At 34.3% G+C, this 24,393-nt stretch overlaps 1 protein-coding gene across 2 annotated transcripts; it reads right to left on the bottom strand.

Annotated features, from left to right (window-relative positions):
* Positions 1–3,455: 3,455 nt before the first annotated feature.
* Positions 3,456–13,083, bottom strand: LOC112288963 (exocyst complex component SEC3A). Of its 2 annotated transcripts, XM_024533760.3 has the most exons (23): positions 12,471–13,083; positions 11,641–11,714; positions 11,293–11,373; positions 10,791–10,858; positions 10,307–10,409; positions 9,913–10,055; positions 9,597–9,714; positions 9,197–9,301; positions 8,441–8,542; positions 8,087–8,224; positions 7,539–7,667; positions 7,321–7,401; positions 7,103–7,177; positions 6,759–6,935; positions 6,329–6,458; positions 5,994–6,232; positions 5,755–5,834; positions 5,371–5,452; positions 5,076–5,173; positions 4,755–4,863; positions 4,515–4,649; positions 4,191–4,280; positions 3,456–3,858 (listed from the first exon to the last, which is right to left on the bottom strand). In XM_024533760.3, the coding sequence occupies exons 1-23, from the start codon at positions 12,664–12,666 to the stop codon at positions 3,739–3,741; spliced, it is 2,673 nt and encodes an 890-aa protein (XP_024389528.1). In that variant the 5' UTR covers positions 12,667–13,083; the 3' UTR covers positions 3,456–3,738. The 2 variants fall into 2 exon arrangements, with proteins under 2 accessions (XP_024389528.1, XP_090110525.1); XM_090254399.1 differs by lacking the exons at positions 10,307–10,409; positions 10,791–10,858; positions 11,293–11,373; positions 11,641–11,714; positions 12,471–13,083 and adding an exon at positions 10,162–10,218.
* Positions 13,084–24,393: the final 11,310 nt, after the last annotated feature.

Below are 24,393 nucleotides of genomic sequence, written 5' to 3'. Positions count from 1 at the left end.
TGAGAAGAAACAAGAAAAAAAAACATTGAGCTCAAATGTGCAGCTTTGCTCATTGAGAATTACTAATTCTAGACTGTTGTTGACACTAGATTGAAGTACAACGGCCTATTCTTTCTATTCAATGTAATGTGCACCACTGAAAACAGTCGAAAGTGAGGCGTGAGAAGTGAACCCAAAAAGTCTATCATTGACAAGTGAAGCAAACACTAATTTAGACGTGGATCTCACATATTGTAATGGCGTCCACTTCTGTAATCCTGGAGGAGACCCCACTGGAAGTGAAACAGGCATTATAACTTCTAAGCGGGAAACCTGAGATTATTTCTCAAGATCTTGATATCACACGCAAGTGGTGGTTAATTAACGCCATTGTGGACACTAATTGAGAAGACATACTATGTCTACTTGGAATTACCGACAAATCTGTCTCCGAAATAGTATCTATGTCTAGTTGCTAAACCAAAAATGTATCCCTCTCCACCCTCAGTAATAGAAATTGTAGGACTTAAGGTCTTTTTGGTTTTCTTCTCATTTTCATTGATTAAGCAGCTTTTGTTCAACAAATCAGCTCTTCCAAAAATAATTCTAAAATCTGTCACAACTGTTTTTCTACCTTGCACAATGTGAAGTGAAGTAAATGTCGTGCAAATGAATAAAATTAGATCACTATTGTGTACTTGTAAAAAAATGACAAATATAAAATCTGAATCTTTTCATAAGATTCCAATAAATAAATATTATACAATTACTAAAATCATTAAAAATACATTAATTTAATTATCTTAAAACTAATTAAACTCTATTTTATATATATATATATATATATATAGTGTCACATATGTTTGTTGCAATTAAGCTTTTATTTTTGGCATTAAAAAGTTTAATATTAATCTTGAAAGTTAACAAAATAATTAATTATTTTCACTACTATATGCAACTTTAAAAATCGTTTGCATAAAACAAATCATTTTTGGATGTTATAATCAATTAATATATAGTAACAGTTAATTTTATAACATCTTATCATGGATTTGATCTTTGTACATCAACTTTGCAACAACAACTAAAATGCTATAGTATTTGAATCTAAATCATATACAAGACAACAATATCTTATATAGACACAGTTTTTGGCTTTTATTTACATCATTTGGAGTTTCTAAAATTACCATAAAAAATCTATAAGAAAAAGAGATGCAAATTACTTTGCATTATAAGTAGAAAGTGATTTGTTAAGAAGAAGTGCTGTTTATGTATTAAGAAAATTGAGTAATATAAAAAAATTGCATTTAATTCCATTTTTTTTATACCGCTTTAATAAAATACAATGAGAAAGTAAAAAAAAATTATAATCAAAATATTATAAAAACAGTTGCATATTATATAATACAAAGTTTTAGCAACAGTTGGAAACAAAGATATAATAAAAACATCTTTGCAATGGCTATACATTGTTAAAGAAGAATATTAGCTAATATCAAATTGAAACTTTACAAAAAAATAGTTGGAGGTGTATATTGTTAAGTTATTAAAAACAACAATTGTAATAGAAACTAGAGCATTAAATTGTATAATTGTTTTAGTAATACAATATCTTTTTAATAGGTGGATTAAAAATCTATGCTATAATCTTAGAGAGATGGATATTTTATGCCACTGATGTCACATTTTAATTTATTACTTTGAAGTATCATTTCTAAGACAAAAGATTTTAATAAAAATTAATGATTGATTATGGGATGTTTATTCACATGATTTACTAACATTAAAAAAAGTTAGTAGAATTATTTTTTTTAAACTAATTGGATTCAGGTTCTTCTAAATTAGACACTATTCTAAAATTAAATATTAATTAATTTACATATATTTTAGAGATTTAGTTTTAGTGTTTTTTTAATTTATTAAGTTGGTTTTGTTTAGTTGAGAAAAAACTGATGGCATTTTCATGTTCCAATGAATAGATTAGAATGAAATTGTATTGTTATATTATTTTTATTTTTATTTTTTAAAAAGAAGCTATTCATAGATCTAAATAAGCAAAAAATATATATATATATATATATATATATATATATTATGCATATATCCTATGATTGAGAGAAAATAAAAGTTGGTTGCTACAAGAAAATCAATTTTAAAATTTTAGAAATAAGAATATATATATATATACAAATTGTATGTTATATTCTTACATGCAACAATTCTTTTGATTTAGATAATTATTTACTTCAAAATTATATGTCCAATAAAGTTACACTTAAAGAAACATATTAAACATGTTTTTTGTCACACCTATCTAATCAAATAATTTTAAATAAAACTACATTGTTGTCTTTCTTCATCTAGATTTAGTCATAGGCTTCATAGACATTATGTTTTTCAGTCACTTAAACACTCTAAACACTCATGTAAGCCACTTAGACTTTTTTGTGTGGAACATACAAAGTCAAACTCAAATGTATAGTTTGTCTTCAAAACAACACCTAAATTTAAAACAAGACCATTTATTGTCATAAGCAAAAAATAAATTATATATAATGTTCATTATTTTAAAACAAGTAATTGAATTATTAAATCAATCCCATTACTCATTGAAATTCAAATCAAAAACTGTTTTATTTATTTATTATAGATACTATTTTTAAACGAATATACAAGAATATACACACCAAATACCATCATCTAATATTAAGATTATGACTAAATTTTATTCTAGGTAATTTCCACTAAAAAGGTTGACTTAATACAAAGAGTCTACATCCCACATAAAGTTTCACACACTCCAAATAATATCATAAATCTCCTCAGCACCTTCTTACTTTACTTAGGTTATAAGCAGAGGGCAAACAAGCATCCTAACGTATGTGTATGTATACATATATGTACACATAATTCTTGCATTAATATAGTTATTGTGTATATACATACATAAATCATGTATTACACTCTGTTAATTAACTATATATACAAAAACGTTTGAGTAGATGGATGACGATGTATTGTTGTATGTTACATGCCATGCTATCATATGGACTGATTACATGAGTATCCACACGTCAGTTGGATCTAGGCAAATGAACTAGTAATTAATGGGGTTACAGGAAAGAATCCATGTCAGTATACCATGATTTGTGTCTCAAGAAATTTAAAGCAAAGGATGCATCCAAGTAGTTAATTAGATTGAATTGCACTTACTTAAATAGTGAATCTAGACGTATCTGTGTCATCAAGCTTTTAGCTTGGCAATACACTTCTTCATATTTTCTTGCATGGAACTCAATAGAAGTTGAACACTACCGGCAGCCATCGAGGTAAGATGCGTTGAGCCGTGTGTAAGTAGTACTGTTCGGAAAATGTACACTTGTTTTAGGTAATCAAAGGAGAGGTTGTGACTTACTACATCAGTGGACCAAAACACACTTGTTCAAGGCGTCCACAGGTGAGAAAAGCAAGTGTGCTGATGAAGTGAAAAAATTATTGAAACTAGATTCTGTACATATTACAAAATCTCTGCGTTCAGGTCAACCTAGATTACACTATCAAGTTTCTCACTTCACTCCAGAGCCACTAAAAATCTGTAGAAACACTATGATGCAAATGCATTTAGTAACCTCCAAATGAAGGTGGCATTTTTAATTCACGCTGACCAGACTCAAAGAATCTTGGATTGAGAAAGATAAATGAACCGTTGCTACAAGTGCTTAAGTCTGAAATGACCATCATTCTACAACCTACCCCTTAGAAAATGAAGTTCTTGAAGATTTCTTTCATCTCAGCTGATGAAGGGGTCAGTGGTTCGGTTGGGTAGCACTTCGCTAATAATCCTTCTACCGACTCGTATTTGTCCATGAAATCTTCCTGGGTAATATTCCAAAACATGCTCATGTGAGTGCCAACGTGGTGAATAACAGTATGGATACTTTTTTCTGCTTAACATGCTTACTTTTTTCTATCCAGGTATTTCATGCAACCTCGATGCTGCTAAGAAAAACAAATCACAAAAAATATCCTACGAAATGTAGCTGCCACTCTAAAAGAATCATGTTTAACACAAATTTCTAGATTTGAGCACACTAAAACTTTAAGCATGCTAGCATTTTGGTAGTCAACGTGCACTAAATGGCAACATGACCCACAACGCAGAAAAAAGCATAAATGTCTCATCATGACAGTATGACAACGCTACGAACCTTAAACTTCTCCCACAGAGATGGAAGTAATTCCTCAGAGGTAAGATGCTTCTGCATACGCTTATACATCGCTGGTAAGGCCTTCTCTACCTGTAAAATTGCCATTGATTCCAGTTGAGTAAGCACTCAACACTCAGGGTCGAAGGCCAGGTTATTCTCAACGTCGTCAACAGGGTGACTGTTAAATACATAGACACCATGAGCTAGGATAGAAAAAAGGCTTTCGAAACAAATATGTTATTCGGAGCTGTTAAAGCAACTATTTCATATGCACTTTATGTAGACTAGTTGAAAATGCTTCAAGAACAACGTCAGCGTACGTACCCCAGAAAGACTAGCCTTCAATGTCTTTCGCAAGTCCATCTTTGTATATCCAATTTGAATCGGAACATCCTCGGGACTGATGGTATAAAGCAAAGTCTCCACTTTTTGAGCGAATTGAAACAATCTTTCGAATTGCTGTACATGAAAAACATTTGAGTAAGCAATAAATAGAGAAACTGTGTATTACAATACATCAAAATAATTCAATCAGCAAATTTGACTTCAGCACTTCAAACGTACGTAGTTAATGATTGAGTTGATATATCGAGTGCAAGCTTGTTCGTAGGCCTCGCTAGCTTGTTGATAGTAGCGAGCCAAAGTCGGAACCACATTTGCAAGGTCAAACATACTGCACCATAACCGAATTTGTAAAACCATTAGGTGCAACAATCCAACAGAATAGAAACATCAAATATACTAGGCAACGGCAATTAACTTTTACACGTCTGCAATATGATTTACACAATGATTTTTACCTCTAGGATTCAAGTCGATTGCTAAATTTTTAAGGTGGATCATAATAAGAAATGAGTCCCTCTTGAAAAAGCAAATGAAACTAACCTATTTTGAAAAGCTGCATAATTCTCCAACAGAAGAACATCTTGATACTTGGGATCAACTTGAGCAATCCGTTCCAATACAGCAAACATGGTATTCACCTAAAATCCATCCAAAACATCAGAAGTACCTTTTGCATAGCAGAATCCATAAAGAAACACATCGTGTACTAAGATATTCCAACTATAAATAGTCAGGTCATGAAGTATTCCAAAAAAGTTCAATTTGAATGCTGTCCAAGGATGGGCACGAAACTGAAGATCCCAAATTTAACTTGTAAAATGTGCGTCCAACTTACCAGCTTCATATAGGCCTGATCAACCACATCTCTCGAATTGCCTTGAATAAGATTCTCCATTCGACCTGCAAGGGCTGCAAACCTAATCCAACCAACAAATGAAACACATTTGCATGTCAATTTCAAGCGTTGTCCCTACAGCTCGGTTTGATACATAATCGATTAACAAGACTACCTCCATGTTCTTTTACCAAACAACTCTCAAAGTGAAAATTGAACAAAGTTGGACCAAAGCATTAATCTCACTGGTTAAAACACAAGTTCAATGCTAATAACACAGGGAATGCAGGCACTGATCTTCCAAAAAGCTATAAAGCTTACGAGTAGACAATCTTCAGGACATGAATGACAATTCATCAATGTGCAGAAATGGCTGAGTTTTACCTGGGGATGTACGAAAGAACGCCCATCTGCTTTACATTGCGATCATGTTTCTCAATTTGAAGATTTGCTTCATCTACAAACTATGACAATCAAACATGGTAATGTTAATCTCAGGCTGGAGCTACTTCAGTACAACGGAAACTTCGTATCAAGAAATATTTATGTCAATCTGAGAAATAGGAGTAATCGATGTTGAGCACTGAAAGTAAATAGTGGTTGCTTCAGGACAGCGAACATACTCGATTGAATTGTAAACTGATGCGGGATTGGAGATCAGCAAGCAAGCGCCTCACAAAGCCTGCAGCATCGGCTTTTTGGGCAGAAAGGTATCTTTCTGTCACACCCTGCATAGAGATGCACCGCAGAGGATCAATCTTGTACGCCCAATCCACCACTGCATAAAAGTCTTCCTGGATACCATCCAGAAGCTCTTGAAGGGATAGATTCAGTGACTCCAACTCTGCTGGATTTTGCTCGGCTGCATGCAAAAGTAAGTGGTCAGAAATCTTCAGAAGCAAGTAAATGCTAAGAGCTTGGAATTCAGGCATTGTAGCTGAGATTCGGATTTTCTTACTGGACTTTGTATCCGACCCGTTCGTCTCGGCAGCACTACCGCCATCTCCATCTTCGTCCTTGTCCTCATCAGCCCCATGAGGATTCAAAGGTAGTACCTCAAAACACATGAAGGAAGCGAAAAAAGAACTCTACACAAAAGAAGAAATGAGCCTTAGTCATTATAGATCAACATGAACCCTTAAAAAACAGCACAGAGGGGTAAAAGAGAGAGACATCGCTGTTTGACTTTGCTCTGTTACATGTAACAGATAGTGGATTTAATTGACACGGGGTTAATACATAATTAAATAAGTTCCAGTACGGTTACTAATTGAGAAGTTTGATAAATTGGAGAGAAGCAGAAATAATAGTTCACTTAAAAAGACAGATAAACTGCTACGTACAAATGAAACACGAAATAGATACATCTTCATAAAGAATTTTCGTACCTCATCTACTAGAAGTGGAATAAAGATCCGGAGCATTTTAGCATATGCATCAGACACTGTGGAGGTATCTGCACCCCCAGTGCCTTGTGCCACACCACCTTGTGAACTCTCCAGCCATGCCCCTGTGCTCCGTGATACTTTGGTACTAGCTCTAAGCTCATTTGCAAACTCTCGAGCCTGATCGTGAAAACATCACTTTTTAATTTCCTATATAACTTGAAGAATCGTAAAGCGATGAATTGCAACACAACCGGAAAGAGCAATACGATAAAGGAAGATACAAGTATTATAGCTGCACAGGTTCTTCATTTGAAGTGGATGCAGCATAATGACACATCACGCACCTCACGACGTAGTAAAAGGTTGAGCGAATGACAATATGCTTTGCGTAACGGTCCAAGCGAGCTCTTATCTAAATTCTGCAGATAAAAATACAGCCTAGTTGTCACTAAAGGCATATGACCTCAAGAGTGGTTCATGATATCCAGATAAGCGACGGGATTGAGTCTCCGCAGCCAGTAAAATGTAAAGGATAGTGTCTTAGTGTACATCAAGCAATTACCTTCAAATGCTGTAACATTCGAGCATAAGTTCGACATTTAAATCTCAAATCAGCATGATCCGGCCGTTTTAACTGTCCCCTCTGTATCATCCATCACTGGCATATTCGTTATACTCTGCAGTTAAGTTATGGACTTCTCCATAATAGCATCAGGATTTCAAATTTCCTACCAGTTACTGAAAATGCTTATAAACGGTGATTGTGCTGTAGAGTTAAACCTGTGAGAAATAAGTCTTGTCACTGATCATGAAATCAACCACGCTCGAAAAGTATTTTCTCAGAAAATCAGATGCTCTTCGCACAAAAGTAGCTTTAAGTTTTTCAAGCTCCAACCGTTTCTCCTTGACCTACATGCACGTAGATTCAGAGCTTAGATTCAGCTGCTGCAAAAAAAAAGAGAAAGCACGATGGTATTGAAGGAAATATGATTTTTTAGGTTTTTTTAATAACGATCACACAGAAAGAATGATTAGATAGGACAGCATTATTTTATCGATAATCTACGTCGACCATATTCTTGAGTAAAATCTATTGTAACATATTCCTCCTTAGTAAATGATTAACTACTTAGAACAGCTGAAAGGAGCATTTTACTGCCAAATGATAATTCATTCACCTTGTGGATTTGTTAATTATGTACATCAATTATTCTACAGTATTAAATCAGAGGTTTATTTAGACAATATATAAATGCACAATTTCAAGTCTAGTACCATTCCCAAGAAGGAATTCAAATAGCTATACTTTCAAGCATTAAGGAACTTACAGCACGCATGTTGACGTAATTAGCATCCAGATACGGTGCCTCAAGGCTTCTCAAAGAAGAAGCTAACCAATCACAAGCTTCTAAATTCTGAGGCATCCGTGCATCTTCAAAAGTTCCACTCTGCAGAACTGCTGCAAACTGCCATCCAAAATTTAATCAGCGAATCTAATGAAGGGTGAAAAATAAATAAATACAAGTGCACTTTATTCTGAAGTGAATGACTGAAGTCTACAAATAGTGATTAGATTCTACATTATAAAGAGCTACTAGAGGCAGGGTCATTAGTGTGCATGGAAACGATACAATTCTATGCACATCTTCAATCGAAATTATGAAGGTTAATCAATCCCGTACCTCAGGAGGGATGGACAACTTCTCCAGCAGCGAGTTCAATTCCTCTACTAAAGATGCATTGTTCTGAGCCTGCAACTCCAATTTGTTGTTCCTAGCTTCAATCTGCCACGCGAAGATAAATCAGGTGAAATCTTCTTAACTAAACTGGCCACATAAGAGTATCAAAACCATTTGGCGTTGGTAATAAGTCACCTAGCCAAACAGATCATCACAAACGCTAACTGGATGTCAATTAACCCCCAAAGCTCTGTTTACGGTCTATTGGAAACTTCGCAGCATACCTCTCGACTGAAGTTGCAGGCAATTATGAAACTGATTTGAAATTATTATTTTCTTAATTTGAAAAAAGTACATGTAGAAGTGAAAATTCTAAAGTTCTTAACCGTTCTATGCAATACACGATCTCAACGAATCATACCAAATCAAACATTCTAAAAGTAACATAACTGCTTCAAGCAAAACTTAGTAGTTTGAACTTATTAGTTGATTTGAAAATATAGATGATAATATTTCAACATGTCACCAGGTAATTTAACACCATCAAGTTTCACCTCTTTCTGTTTGAAGAAAACATTAAAAAGTAAAGTAAAATAATACAGATCTTCTAATTTGCAGAAAAATTGAAACTTTAGGGGTTAAATTAGGTCGATGCAAAACTCACTAAATATGCACTCAAAAATGAAGATAACCAGCAGATGTGAGTCTCCTACACGAGGCTTAATAAAAAGAGAAATAGGATTCTGAAAATATACGTACTGATTCAATATCTTCTCGCATGTGACGCAGCTTTACATTGAAAATACCAAGCCATTCGTCCATGTCTTCAACACTTCCTTGAGCAGCATCTAGCTGTTGCAGAACCTGATGACACATAAAACTTGGCACATGTTAAAGTGCTTAATTCGTCATTTAAGTTCTGGCGTTGTTCTCTGTTTAGTAAAACAAATCTCCTTAGCTATCTGCACCGCGCTATCCAATTTCTATTTCCTAAAACCAGTCACTTCTTTTTGCATGCATAATTATTTTGGTAAAAAATGATTCCATGACCATCATGTAGAATCCCTCCAAATATAGTCAGTAACCACATAGTCCAAACCAAGAAAGATTCCAATATAACATGGACTTCCTATGACAAAGCAACGAGATCTAAGCGCACCTCCTCTACAAGAGGCTGACTCTCTAGAATGGCATGAACATTCGCAGCTTCCAAAGCAGTAAGTTCCCGTTTCAGCCGCTCAGAGAATGCCTCTGCCTCATCTATACCAAGAACATATCTGTAAAGCCATTTTATACAGATGTCATGTGAACAATCGTACGAGGTCATACAGTCAAATTAGATGTGCAAAGAGAGCATACTCACGTGTGAACAGAATCCACTTGAGCATTAGGACAACTTACACAAACATTCGAATAGTAAAGATTTCACACAAGAGATGACAACATCGTGAAGACAAGAGAAAGAAGAGGCATACGTTCCAAGCAAGGCCTCCATATCTTCTTCTTCAGCTTTCGAAACAAGTTCACTTTCCACACTGACCTTTCCACCCTTCTCCACACCAGTATCAACAGAACCTTTTTCAACCCGTCCCTCACTTGGAAGGGTTTTCGCGTTTGCCTACAAAAATACAGAGGTAAAACGTAAATAAACGACCGTATAAAAACAAAGAAACACTCAAAAACTATTAATTAGTCAAACGTCTATTTTAGTCTATAATTAGTACCTTGAGGTGGAAAATGAATACCCTGGACCAGCACCAGCTCATCCCTGAAGTGTAAGAAAGCCAAGCTGAATGTAAGCGCAATGAGCTGAGCTATTCCTACAGGCAACTAAGTTATGCAGCCCATCCAAGGGATGAAGACCAATACCTGGGCCCAGAGCGCCATCTCCACTACGTCCATGCCAACAATCTTAGGCACCCGCCCAAGGTTCTCCTTACAGAGTTTCAAAATACCTGTAAGAAGGTGGTTTCTGAAATGCAGGAAAATTCATGATTCACATAAACTGTTTTCTTTGGTAATAAAATAATTGGCAGAAGCAAGTACCCCTACCGGAAGTTAAACATGAGATTCGAAGACGACTGCCATATTAGCAAAAGACGAAAAGAAATCATTCATAGATTACGAATTGACATAGTAGTTATAATTGATAACAAGAAACTGCTGCTATTACATACTATCCAAAAGTTCCGACGAGACAAAAATAAAATAATCATACATTAAAATTAAATATTTTAAAATGCAGGAGTAACATGGTTAACCTCTTCAAAAAATTAAATATCTTGCAGAAAACAAAACGAAAAATGAAAAAGATTCCAAAATATCCGCCTGAAAATGATGATGGGGAGTTCACCTATCATCACGTGTGCGCAAAGTCCATTGAGGAGGAGCAACTGGTTTGTTCTTCAAATTGTCGAAGCCCTAACATCACCACACACGCAAATTTATCACATGCAATACTTCAAAGCCGCTCTGAGAGGTTGAGAACATTGGTAATCAGTAATTTAAATTTAAAGACATCTACCACTCCTACATCCTCAAGAATAAGATGGTCCTCGAAATTCCAGAAAATGACTACAATATACGATTTTCGAGAAAACACAATTCATGAGGTCATTGCAATTGGCACAGCAGTCCAGCTCAAAGCGATAGGTGAAAAGAAGTTATTTCCAAACAGGACATCCACAGAAACATCTTGGGCATTTCAACTATGCGCTGCGAATTCTTGTACGTAGAAACAGCTAGACACTCCAAGACAGAGAACCGCAGCTTACGTCACGGAATTCAAGTATCTGAGAGGCTAAATATAAACTTCAGTTTCTTCAGAAGAGTGTGACAGAAGACAAGTTGCGAACCAGAACGAATGTACAGCCACTGTTGTCACTAGACACCGCTTCCACTTTGTTCAAGTTCTTCAGCTTATATATTTTTGCAGACTGCACATTTAACAAGAGAAACACATCAGTTGATCATTTGATTTAAAAGCCATAAGCGAACTAGCATTTATTATGTTACTCGTTACTCTATCTATCCTCTTTTAAACCGTATGTCAGGGTCCCGTAGGACCCACCAGCCCAAGGATGAACACTAGTTGTCATGTCAGAACAAGCACGCTGGCACTCTGCCCAGGGAAAGCTAAAACCAAGGGAAGAATGCGAGCGTCGTCTCGGATGGGATTGCTGCAGGGAACAGCTTTTTCATACCTGCATACCAGTTGGAGTCTGCTTCAAAACATGTAGTTTAACTTTGAACTTCTGCGTAGCTGCTGATCGCATTACTGCACAAAATTCAGTGTTCATAAACGAAAAGAGCATCAGTTCCAATCTCATGAACCATGAAGTCATCCAAAAGATAACCGGACAACTAGATGGAGCTTGAAAAGCCTTCCGAATTGTAATTAAAAGTCTGCGGGTAAAGCTTGGGTTTCTTTTTAAGAATTTACTGAGTTGGACGTTGCCAAATTTGGCAGGTGAAAAAACTAGAAAATTGGAATTAAAATTCACAAGGTTGACCACCCCAGGTCAGTCAAAACCGTGATCGAATTTTCCTTCAGCTCAGTTCTGAAAACATATTCAACTGGAGCTATTACATTTCACTCGCCAAAATAGGTCGCCTTCGTTACGGTATCCAGAACGCTATCGGCATTTACTACAGAAATGTACGTATTTGGTCGAGACGAACTTTCTACAGCAAAATATTTAGCAGCAGGTCCTTACATGAAGAGACTCACAGGACGGAGCGAGCTCCGACCTGAACTAAATCTCCGCGGAACGGATATGAGCAAGGTGGTAATATTAAAATGCTTCATAGCAACGCTTCTTCTGACGGCGAGAGATATCTAACGTTGTGTCAATAGAAGACCGAGAGCCACATTATTCTCTGAGACTTCATTGCAGGGTACTAAATGCCATATCGGCGTTCACCAGCATTGCAAAACCTACGATCCTAATCAAAATTTCGAGTAAAATCAGCGTGAAGCGTAATAAAAAAGAGAAACTTCGATCGATCGTGAGAAATCGACCACATTTCACACCTGTCAGCGCAAGAACACGCGGCTTAGTGCTATGGCGCGTCCGTCGCCCCGCCACGCTCCACGAGGCTTGACTCTTGGCCACACGGAACGCCATAACCACAGCATCCTCTGTATCAGAGAAGAACGCCTCCACAGCTTGCAGCAAGTCTCCGCCATCCTCCCCGCCCCCGCCGCCACCACCACCATTCGCTGCCATCGCTCAAACCTGTTCAAACCTGCTCAAACCGAGCTCCAGATCTCGCAGCACAGCACTCGTAACCCGCTCCTACTAAACCCTAACTCCCACACACAGCATGGCCACCTCGGCACAGAAACCAAATTCGAACACACTTCTCTCTCTCTCTCTCTCTCTCTCTCTCTGTGTGTGTGAGTCTCTATCTGTCTGTCTGTCCAGGTGCACAAAGTCCCGAGGGGGGCGTAGATCTATCTAGTTGGTGCTGCTCCTCCTCCTCCGCATGAATCTCCTCCTCCTCGGCCCTGCAGCAGAATGCAGTATCATAACATAATGTAATATAATATGTGTATATAATCCTGTGAGGGAGGAGAGAAGGTAGAAAACACACCAACGAAGTGAAGGGGAGGGGACTGTGAAGGGAAGAGAGGAAGGGTAGCGTCGCGGAGGAGCTGCGAGATGGGTCCTGGTCCTCCATCGTATCCCCCCCCCCCCAGGGAGCCCACCTCCCCCCCTCCTCCTCCTCCCCCCGTGTGAACGCAACCCCACCAACTCGTTGGACTCCGTGTCCTGCAGATCCATGTGATTGTTCCAGGTTCCCTTTTCCAGATTCCCATTCTAGGTCCATGTCCAGTTCCCTTTCAGGTTCCGTCTGATGTTCTTTTCTAGATTCTTTTTCAGATTCCCATTGTCAAAATTATATATATATATATATATATATAGGGAAATAAACATATATATATATGGGGAAATATTAAAATGATCCAGGGTTTTACTACATTTACTCATCCATCATCACAAAGCATATAGAATGTCAGCCTCATTTGCATCATCATTACTTCCATCTGCATTTGGATTGAAATAATAATAGTTTTTCTAAAATGGAATTAATACAATGATGGTCATATTATTAGCAATAATAACTAACTATCAATGGCTATAATTAATAGTCTCTTCCCTTTATCCTATATTATTAAAGGTATATCTTCTTATGTATTATGCTGGTTTGTTGCTAACTTTGCATTACACTATTGTAACATCTTTGACATTGTATCTAGTGTTTAAAAAGAAAGAGAGAGTGAAGTCTACTCTTAGGTTATTTGGATTTTATAATAGATATTGTATTGCATATATCTCTTCTAGTAGAAGGGATTTTTTATTCTTTTAAAGATATGAAAGAAAATATAGGTGAATTTGTCTATACTCATGGTTATGTCATTTCCAAACCACAATTTAACACAAATTGCATTGATTTTAAATGAGACAAAGAATAAGATTTATTGAGCAAAATAATCTTGTTTGTCAACAAAATATTGTAAGTGGATTAATTGGGTGTCCATTTGTATTGCATGCATAGTATATCCAAAATACTATACAATGGCATTTAATAGTACAAAATGGTGGATATAATTACAACTCTTCAATATCTCTTATAAAATATTTGATTGCACAAGAACTCCTACTAGCAATAAAAGAATTGACAACTTAGATGTTTGTAATAAGGGTACCACCAAAAAACCATTATGATTACTATATGTAAGAAAAATCTTAAAAGTCAAGTTATTACATTTATCATATACAATAAAATACCAACAATTGCATCAAAGTGTTCTTGATAGTCTTGCTACTATTGTTTCACTTATAAAAACTCTAAGAGATGGCATATATCAATTTACTTATTAATGTAATGATGAGAATAATATAAATTCTTTTTTGTTTTATAAATGTAAAATATGTTGAATTAGCAAAGAGATTTTTTTCTATTTTTATAGATTATATATAAAAAATAAATTTATTTAAAATGCCTATATTGCATATAGTAGAAACAACCAATTTTAATATCTCTTTTATAATTATAATTATTTTTTTTGAAGAAGAAACAACATTGTGCTTTTATTGGGCCTTAATTCAACTTATTCAATTATATAAAAATATCCAATCCATCTACATTGGATTTGATAAAGATTTTGGATTAATAAATATTTTTGAAAATATTTCTTATATTTCTATGGTCTTATTTTGCATATGGCTTATTCAAAAAATATATCTTGACAAACTACAAGAAGTATTTTGTAATTAAATAGGAAATAGGTTGGTATTTATTTCTTGCAGATTAAACCAATATAATAAATATTCCTTTTGAGGTACTTTATAATAAAGAATAGACTATCCTTTCTATTAAGTATACTCCTATAACTATCTATGTAGCTCTTGGATATTTGCAAAATACCTAGATATGACAAAAAAAACATGTTTTGTTGAAGCTTGGACAAATAATTATCTTCATTTTAAAAATGTGACTATATCTCAAATTAAGGATCAACATTCAACTCTAAAATTGCATCTATAAGTTTCCACCAAAAGTTTATAAGAGGTACAAATTTGTCTCTCTTATTATTTTGAAAATGCAACAAGAGAGATTAATGCACATAAAAGTTCAAAAAGAACTTATGTAATATTATCAATATATCATTTTTTTTTCAAAAATATTGTAAAAGAAGTATATGTATACACTCAGCCTTATTTTTGAATAGTTTAAATGTACAAAAGAGTTATTTTTTATTAATCCATACACAAGCACATTGATAAAGACATTAGAAATATCATGGAAGCATAAGATTCAAACTATGATACATAAGAAAGGTATTTTGAAAGTAGAAGATTTTTATCTTCAATATTATTTGGTAAATAATGTTACATTAAAACCTCCATTAGTACCACAAAACAAATTTGCATGTTTTAAAGACCATCATCTTATCTTCAATGTTGTTGGTCAAACATTTGAATTTTTATTTCCCTCCTTTTTCTCCCTTCCATCAACAAAAAAGAGCTTGTACTTAATTATTGAAGATGTAATGATATCTATGATATTAGAAGATCTAACAATTAGTTTTCCAAAGAGCCTACCATGTGGAGCACCTAATTGTACAAGCTAATTCGGTATCAAATCATCTACACAATGTATATCCTTACAATTTAAAGTTGTTGAAGTGGCAACAAATGTTTGGCTTTCCAAAATTGCAAAGAGCATTATCACAATATAAATATTTTTCCAACTTGAATTATTATGCATTCACAACTATCTATAAGTGCATTATAGATATAATAAAGTATATATGCTATGTACAGATGTTCATTTAATAAGAAGATTAGCTAGTATGTGAGTGGTGAGAAATAATTTTGTTGGATGATGTAAAAGGGGATTCATAATCATGATTGTGTAAGATATCTTCTTCCAGCTCTTGCACAAGTTTACAGATGTCTATATTTATTTGGAAAATTTAAATTTATTTGATGATTTTTATTATTTATTTCTTAAATACAATAAAATACAATATCAATCAATATGTCACCTTTAATGTCTATTGATTTTTATATGAATTTCACAACAATAAAAGTTAAAATATATATATAAAAGAAAAAAAAAACTTCTTATGTCAAATTATATGTTGGACATAAGATTATTACATTGTGTATAAAAAGATACAAGAACAAAATCAAGAAGCCACAAATATTATTGGTGAAAAGAGAGGTTTAGGAGCTTTAAAATATTTTAAATCAATCTTAATTATCCTCCTACCAGATAATTGCATTAAAAAGAAATCAAACACATAATATATCGAACTTAATGTAAGATAGTTGCAGTAAAAGATATGAGTTTATTGAAGATTCTAAGATTACTTTATATAATAAAGCTTCTCTTTAATCTCCATAACTATCTCAAAATCTATTGTCTTATTGAATGTATACTTAGAAATTATCAATAATAATTATCAAAATCCATTTAGATTTTTGATTGTATAATAGGACCACATTCATATAAAATAATACAAACTAGCTTCAAAAAAAAAAAAAAAAAAAAAACAAATCAAAAAAAAAAAATTATAAATTATTTCAAAAATAGTATTTCTATTCATCCATCAATATTCAAGAAAATAAGATCCATATGTGCCAAAGTATGAGATTGATGTAATGAGGGAATAAATATCTATCTATAACATAAAAATTAACATGATACCTTATAATATTAAATTGATTGATGTAATGAGGGAATAAATATCTATCTATTACCAATACTTATCTATGACATCACCAAGGTATTTGAATGAAAGTTAGTAAAATGAAAATTAAAATATGCTTAGAAAATAGTGTCACAAAAGACTTATCCAAATATGATTCATTTTAAAAACAAGTTGGGATATAGAATAAAACTGCACATCTTTGTCCTAAATAAATGAAGTGAAGTGAAATTAAAGTCTACCACATGCATAATGCCATTGCCGGAATTGACAACCAAGTTGACCAACAACCTTAGTATCAAAGCAATTTAAAGACATTTAATGATCAATATATACTTAATAAAGATCATTTTTACTTAAAAAATATCACAAAATCCAACACAAATATCAATACAATTGAATGGAAATTAGACATATTCCAATTATAAACTTGCCTTCTATGACTCCAAGTTCATTTTTAATTCATCATAATGTATATCTAGAACATCATGCTTCTTCTTAAATAAATAGTTGGATTGATACAAAGCTTCAATGGCACATACTTTTGCCTAAGACTTTAGCTCTTATTTGATTGCTATCATTTACAAACTTGCATCCATAACATATATAAGAATAATAAAGTTTTTCAAAATAAAATAATAATTGAATAACTTATAAAATATTCAATCAAAATTTTGAATGAAATCTTAAAATGTTGGAAAAGTTATATGTGTATATATATATCAATTGAAGAATTTACATGGCTCATAAGTAAGTAGATTATAGGGTTGAAAGTTATACCAATCCAACCCATTTCTATAAGCACTTATGTTGTATTAATAAACTTGGACGTTAATAGATAGAGACAAAATAAGTGCTAAAGGTATTGAGCAAGCATAATAAAATTCAATGCCTTTTTTGTCTTTAGTGCTCGAATTGAACTATTTTCATGGACATATATTTACTATAATTATTACCTAAGTGATATGAATAGGTAGAAGTAGATAAAGTAGATTAATTTCATAATATCTTCAAAAAAAAGCTTCCTAGAAGCTTTATAGATGCTACTTTGACTTTACATGTGTTTATACTTGATTGGTAAGTTAGAAACTTGGTTAACAAGTTAACCATGTACCACAAATATTGGTAGTTTATAAAACAAGCTAATTATGTGGCATCTACATAGAAAACTTGCCTTGCAAGTTAAGATACGTGTTGTGCAAAGTCAATATGTTTTTTGAGGTCCTATGGAACATCGCCACATAGCTCATAGGTAGATAGTATATATAGAGGCAAGAATGAAGCCTTCTTCACTCTTATCAACTCCTTTCTTGTTTCTAGTCTAGTTTCAAGGATCTCTAGTTTTTTTGTCTTTTGGCAATAGCCATTCCAGTTTCTTTCTTAATATACATATTTAGTTATTTCTATTTTGTCATCTTCCTTTGAAAAAAGTCTCACTTATTTATTTATTTTTATCAAATTCTTGTCATTGACAGATTGACAAGAGTACACTTATAATATCAGAGCTTTGTCTAGTTTTGATTAAAAGTAGATTATCATTTCTTTTAATAAGACATAAGCATATTAGAAGTTACAGATTACTCTTTTTCTTGAAAAGACATAAGCATATTATTCTCTTCTAAACTGATATTGTTCTTAGTATTCTCTTTGTTCTCGAGTCCTCTCTTTTATTTGTCTTGAGCGATATGGGACATCTTCTCTTTTTTAAGTGTTATCATGGTAGAACAAGCTGAAATGAAGAGTGCAATGGCACAAATATAAGAACAATTGAGGAAATTAATACTTGCAATGCATCAACTCAATTTACCACTATAAAAAATAATAAGATTGGCAAGAAGTGAAGACATAGAAATGATTGGAGCTGCTTCAACATTTGCACCAAATCATATCCCTTCTCCTACAGTGGAACACCCTCGAAGTGTTAGAAAACCAAGAATTGCTCTACCCAAGGAGTTTGATGAGACCAGTTCAAAGTTTAGAGGATTTATCAATCAAGTACAACTTGTGATTGAACTTCAATCCCAAAGCTATCTAACTCCAAGATTCCAAGTTAGATTCATTGGTACGCTTCTTTCACATTCAACATTATCATAGTTTTCATCTTTTCTTGAAAACGAGATCCAATATTGGATAATTTAGAGGCTTTTTTGGTAGAGTTTCGATCCATGTATGGAAAACATGATGTAATTCGTGTTGCAACCAACAAGATCCATATTTTATGATAAGGCAATCGATTAATAACGTTGTATGCTTCACAGTTTTGACAACTTACAATTAATATTAAGTAGGATGATGTTGCACTTATTAGCCAATTTCTCTAAAGATTACAATATGAGGTAAAAAAATTAATGCTCAAGTTACTTGATTCTCAAACATTGAGTCCAGCAATTGACTTTGCTGTGAAGTGTGACAATCGTCTTTTTAAATTTTGATCTAAAAACCACACAAGTAAACTTCAATATTACTATAATTCAATGGCAACACTAACATCTCTTTAAAAAATACATTCGAAAGTAGAGGATATATAAATTAATGTGGTATATTTCAAATCTCTTAATGAGCAAGAAAAGACTCGTCGTTGTCAAGAAGGATTGTGCTTATATTATGGAGAACCTAAATACATTGCTCAACATCGTTGAAAGAAGCAACGCAATCATAAAATGAGGAGTACGACTATCAAAGAAGATAGTATGTTAAAAAATGAATTTATCCAATTACAATAGGGATCTTGCGGCTAGAACCTTGTACAACACATAGTGAAGGTCATATACTTTCCCTAGAATCTTTTCTTTGCTTTACGATAAATGTTATTTTAGGACTTAAACATTACAAAGCCTCTCCTTGTCAAGGACAAGAACTCGATGAAAAAACAATTCAGACAAGTGAGCCTTCACTCAAAGAAAGATAACAAAATATAAATAAACAAGTATATATATTGAAAGAGAAACTAAAATCGCTATTGCCAAAAGACAAGAAAACTAGAGACCCTTGAAACTAGACTGAAAGCAAGAAATGAGTTGACAAGAGTGAAGAAGCCTTCACTCTTATCTCTATATATACTATCTAACTAGGGGCTACGTGGCGATGTTCTATAGGACCTCCAATATGTGTTGACTTTGTATAATACATGCCTTGACTTACAAGGCAAGTTTTTCTACGTGTGGGCCATATAGTTAGCTTGATCTTCAAGCTAACAACATGTGTGGCACATGGCCAACTTGTTCACCACATTTCTAATCCAAAAAGTCAATTAAAGACACCTATGAAGTCAAAGCATCGTCTATAAAGCTTCTAGGAAGCTTCCATATTAAATACTATAGAATTAACTTACTTTTACCTACTTTTACTTATTTCTACCTATTTGAATATGTAATTACTAGCTTACATGATTATGTCCGTGACATTACCTTCCATTCTAAGGATGAGTTCCATGAGGAGCGGTCATCATATGTTGAAGAAATCTATGATGCGACGAATTATATTTGCCACATACTCTAATCTTTGTTCTCTTCGAAGATGATTGATAGGGCCTCTCAACCATCGGTAGTATCCCATACCAGGGTGGGAAGACCACCCAGTTATTTGATCATTGTTGAGGCCTTCGTAACTTCCTTCGAATAGAATATTTAAAACACTATCAGGAGTTGTTCCTACCTCTAGAAAAATCACCAAACATCGGGAGTCCCTTTCCAAATCGTGATACCAAACGCATTATATCTCACCACCTATTCGAGGAAGAACGTGTCGTTCTTGAAGATCTTCATCTCGATTGCGTCGTCTTGAAGGTTATGACAATCGTAATGTCTCGTCCAGTAGATCAGCAAATGGAGGCTCTTGAGTTGAATCCGTTGGTTGTTGGTTCTCCATCTCCTGAGCGCCATTACTACAACGAAGCTATGAACAAGAATTGAAAGTAGAATGTTATCTTGCCTAGATGTTGTTTCTTTTATAAATAAGGTTTTCATCTTAATTTTCATGGATGTCGTCGATGAAAAGCCTCCACCGCCGTTGCTGTATTTGCAAGATTTTTTATTGGATCCCATGTGCATTCACTAATACCATATCCGTGCCAATGGACAAGATATTCTAATTTATTTCGTCGTCGCCTTGAATCTAAGACTTCTTCTACTTCAAACTCTTCATTATTGTCCACTTCTATAGAAGGAGGTGGAGTTTGTCGTCTTCTTGGTATATCCACTGTCTTGTATGATTCAAGAAGAGACACGTGGAATACTGGATGGATTTTCATTGACTCTTGTAGATGTAAACGATATGCAATTGGATTGATTTGGGCAGAAATAGAAAATGGTCCCAGCCTTCGATAGTCCAACTTGTTACAAGGATGAGTGGTCTTGATATTGTGATGAAGTAGCCATACCTTATCACCCAAGACGAATGATGGTTGTTCCTTTCGATAGACATCCGCATTGGCCTTTTGTTGTTCTTGAGCCTCTTTTAACTATGCCTTCATCGTTGCATGTAGCTCTGATAAATGAATTGCCAAATCTTTCGCAGCAGGATTATCAACTTTTGAAAAGTCAAAAGTATCAAGTCGTGGATGATAACCATAATTAGCAAAGAAAGGTGTTTTTTTTGTAGAAGAGTGTACCGTGTTATTGTAAGCAAACTTTGCCAATGGCAAAAGAGTTGTCCAATCATCTTATTGATAATTAATGGTACATCTTAAATATTGCTCCAAAACTTGATTAACACGCTCCATTTGTTCATCAGTTTGAGGATGGAATGCCGAAGATAGTTTTATATCCACTTTAAGAATCTTGAAAAGAGTCCGCCAAAATCTTGATACAAATTGAGTTCCCCTATCTGATATAATATCCTTGGGTAATCCATGATAGCGATAGATATTGTCAAGAAAAAGCTTAGCTATTTCTTCACATGTGATAGATTTTGTACATGGTACAAAATGTACCATCTTGGTAAAATGATCTACTATCACGAATATAGAGTCATAAGAACCTGAGATTGGAAGATCCGTGATGAAGTCCATAGAAACAGAAGACCATGGTTGTTTTGGAATGGATAATGGCTGAAGAAGACCAAAAGGTCGATGACGAGGAGTTTTCGATCTTGAGCAAACATCACATGATTGTACAAAGTCTTTAACTGCCTGCCACATTTGAGGCCACCAAAAATCCTTAGATATCACCTCTAAAGTCTTATTATATCCAAAATGTCCTGCTGCTGGGAAGTCGTGACGAGCTTGAAGAATACGTAAATGTGTTTCTCCTTCTGAAACATATAGGCGTCCTTCGAAATAGAGTAGGTTGTTCTTGATATCAAATTTAGAGGGATCATGAGATTTAGAAGAATTATTCTTGATATCATGAACAAGAGGATCTAAAGACATACTTAACTGGACTTGCTTAAGAAAAGTTAAATCAACAATCAATGTTGATTTTATTTCTCGAAGATGAAATTATTCTGGCTTCAAGAGAACCATTCTTTGTTGCTCAAAAGCTACATCTCCTTCTTTTGGTGCAAGATAAGAACATCTAGACAAGGCATCGGACAAACCTTGTTGTTTTCCTGGCCGATAAGTGATGATGAACTTGAATCTTGATAAAGACATACTCCAACGAGCTTGGCGACGATTTAATATATGTGTTGACATAAAATATTTGATGTTCTTGTGATCCGTATACACGGTGATTGGACTGGAAGCACCTTCTAGATAATGACGTCATTCTTGAAAAGAATCCACAATTGCAAGAAGTTCTTTGTCGTGGATCTCATAATTGATTTCTGCTGCTGAGAATTTTCTTGAATGAAAGGCTGCTGGATGAAGTTTGTCATCTGTTCCTATTTGTGATAAAATCGCATCCAAAGCAAAGTCCGATGCATCTGTTTCCATAAAGAATGCTTTGGAAAAATCAACACGATACAAGTTTGGTGCAGAAACAAACGCTGTCTTCAAAGATTCAAAAGCAACTTCCACTTCTTGATTCCATTGGAGTTTGTCTTTACAAGTAAATCGTGTACATGGAGCTGCAACTCGAGAGAAGTCTTTGATGAAGATCCGATAGTATTTGGCAAATTCCAAAAAACATTGGACATCTCTTACCGTTTTTGGGATCTTCCAATCTATAATAGTTTGAACTTTCTTAGGATCTATCATAAGTCCATCATTTGAAATGATGTAACCTAAGAAATCGACTTGAGTAGTGTGGAATACACACTTTTTTATCTTGGCATAGAGTCCTGTATCTCTTAATTTTTGTAACACATGACGAACATGAAGTTCATATTCTTCTAGATTCTTAGAATAGATCAAGATGTCGTCTAGATAACATACCACAAAATTGTCCAAAAACTCTCGAAAAACATCATTCATTAGATGTTGAAAAGCTGCTGGTGCATTTGTAAGTCCAAAAGGCATGACGTTGTATTCAAAATATCCATACCTAGTTTGAAACGCAGTCTTCCATTCATCTCCTTCTTTGATGCGTACTAGATTGTATGCTCTCCAAAGATCTATTTTTGTATAGATCTTAGCTTGATTCAGCTGATCAAGAAGTCCGGATATTAAAGATAGTGGATACCTGTTCTTGATGGTAATCTTATTGAGTCTTCGATAATCAACACACATCCGCAACGATCCATCTTTTTTCTTCACAAATAGAATAAGAGCTCCTGCTGGAGATTTAGAATGGCATATGAAATTCTTGGCTAGATTTTCTTCAATATACTCCTTGAGTTCAGCCAACTCATTTTGTGATAAACTATAGATTGGCCGAATAGCGGTTGTGCTCCTTCTTGAAGGTCAATTGAGCAATCATAGGAACGATGTTCTAGGAGTATATCCGCATTCTTTTTTTCAAATACATCTTGAAATTCTAGATATTGGCTTGGAATGCCACTTGAAGTCTTTTCACCAGTAGAAACGAGTGTGGCATAAATAATATATGGTGATTCTTTCATAGCAGCATGCAAGAAAGCTTTTACACCTATAAATACGAGTTTAATTGAATTGGACTTATGACTCTCTACTTGATTAACTACACTGTTAGTTATACTTTTAGAGAAAGTAAGAGTTCGAGAAATCCAATCTATTTGAGGGTTGTATTTTTTTAACCACTATAAACCTAAAATGACTGGATTAGAGGGAGATCTAATGATATTAAATACTACAAAACTATTATGACCATTGATTATTACTTCTATAGGAAGGATTTTGTGAGTAATATCTCCAGAAGACAATGGACGACCATCTATGACTTCTATATGAACAGTTTTGGTTTTCTTTACTAAAGATATGCTATGTCTTTTAGTAAATTCTTCATCTAAAAAACACGCTGAGGCTCCTGAATCTAACAAGGCAGAGACTTTGTAATGTTTAGGTCCTAAAATAACATTTAATGTAAAACAAGGAGAGGGCTCTAAGGAGAGAATAGGACCTTTACTAGATGTTGTGCAAGGTTCCAACCGCACGATCCCTATTATAGCTGGACAAACTCGTTTTTTGACATATTATCTTCTTTCACAGCCATACTCCTCATTTTGTGATTGCATCATTTCTTTGGACAATGTTGAACAGTGTGCTTTGGTTCTCCACAATATAAACATAATCCTTCTTGACGACGACGAGTCTTTTCTTGCTCAGTAAGAGGTTTGAAACATACTACATCAATTTACATATCCTCTACTTCCGAATGTATGTATTGAAGAGGTATTGGTATTGCCATTGAATTATAGTAACGTTGAGGTCGACTTG

The sequence above is a fragment of the Physcomitrium patens genome, chromosome 11 (genome assembly GCF_059467195.1).
Source record: "Physcomitrium patens ecotype Gransden chromosome 11, ASM5946719v1, whole genome shotgun sequence".
Lineage (NCBI taxonomy): Eukaryota > Viridiplantae > Streptophyta > Bryopsida > Funariales > Funariaceae > Physcomitrium > Physcomitrium patens.
Note: the sequence above shows the minus strand (reverse complement) of the source record. Positions and strands in the feature narration are given on the sequence as shown.

Bases quoted from the DNA above. Each gene is read 5' to 3' on its own strand.
- LOC112288963 (XM_024533760.3), bottom strand. From the start codon at position 12,666: ATGGCAGCGAATGGTGGTGGTGGCGGCGGGGGCGGGGAGGATGGCGGA. The intron at 5,174-5,370 runs GTAAGTTGGACG...GATGGATTTTAG, and splicing joins ATCAGGCCTATATGAAGCTG to GTGAATACCATGTTTGCTGT. The intron at 4,650-4,754 runs GTACGTTTGAAG...TTTCATGTACAG, and splicing joins TCAACTCAATCATTAACTAC to CAATTCGAAAGATTGTTTCA.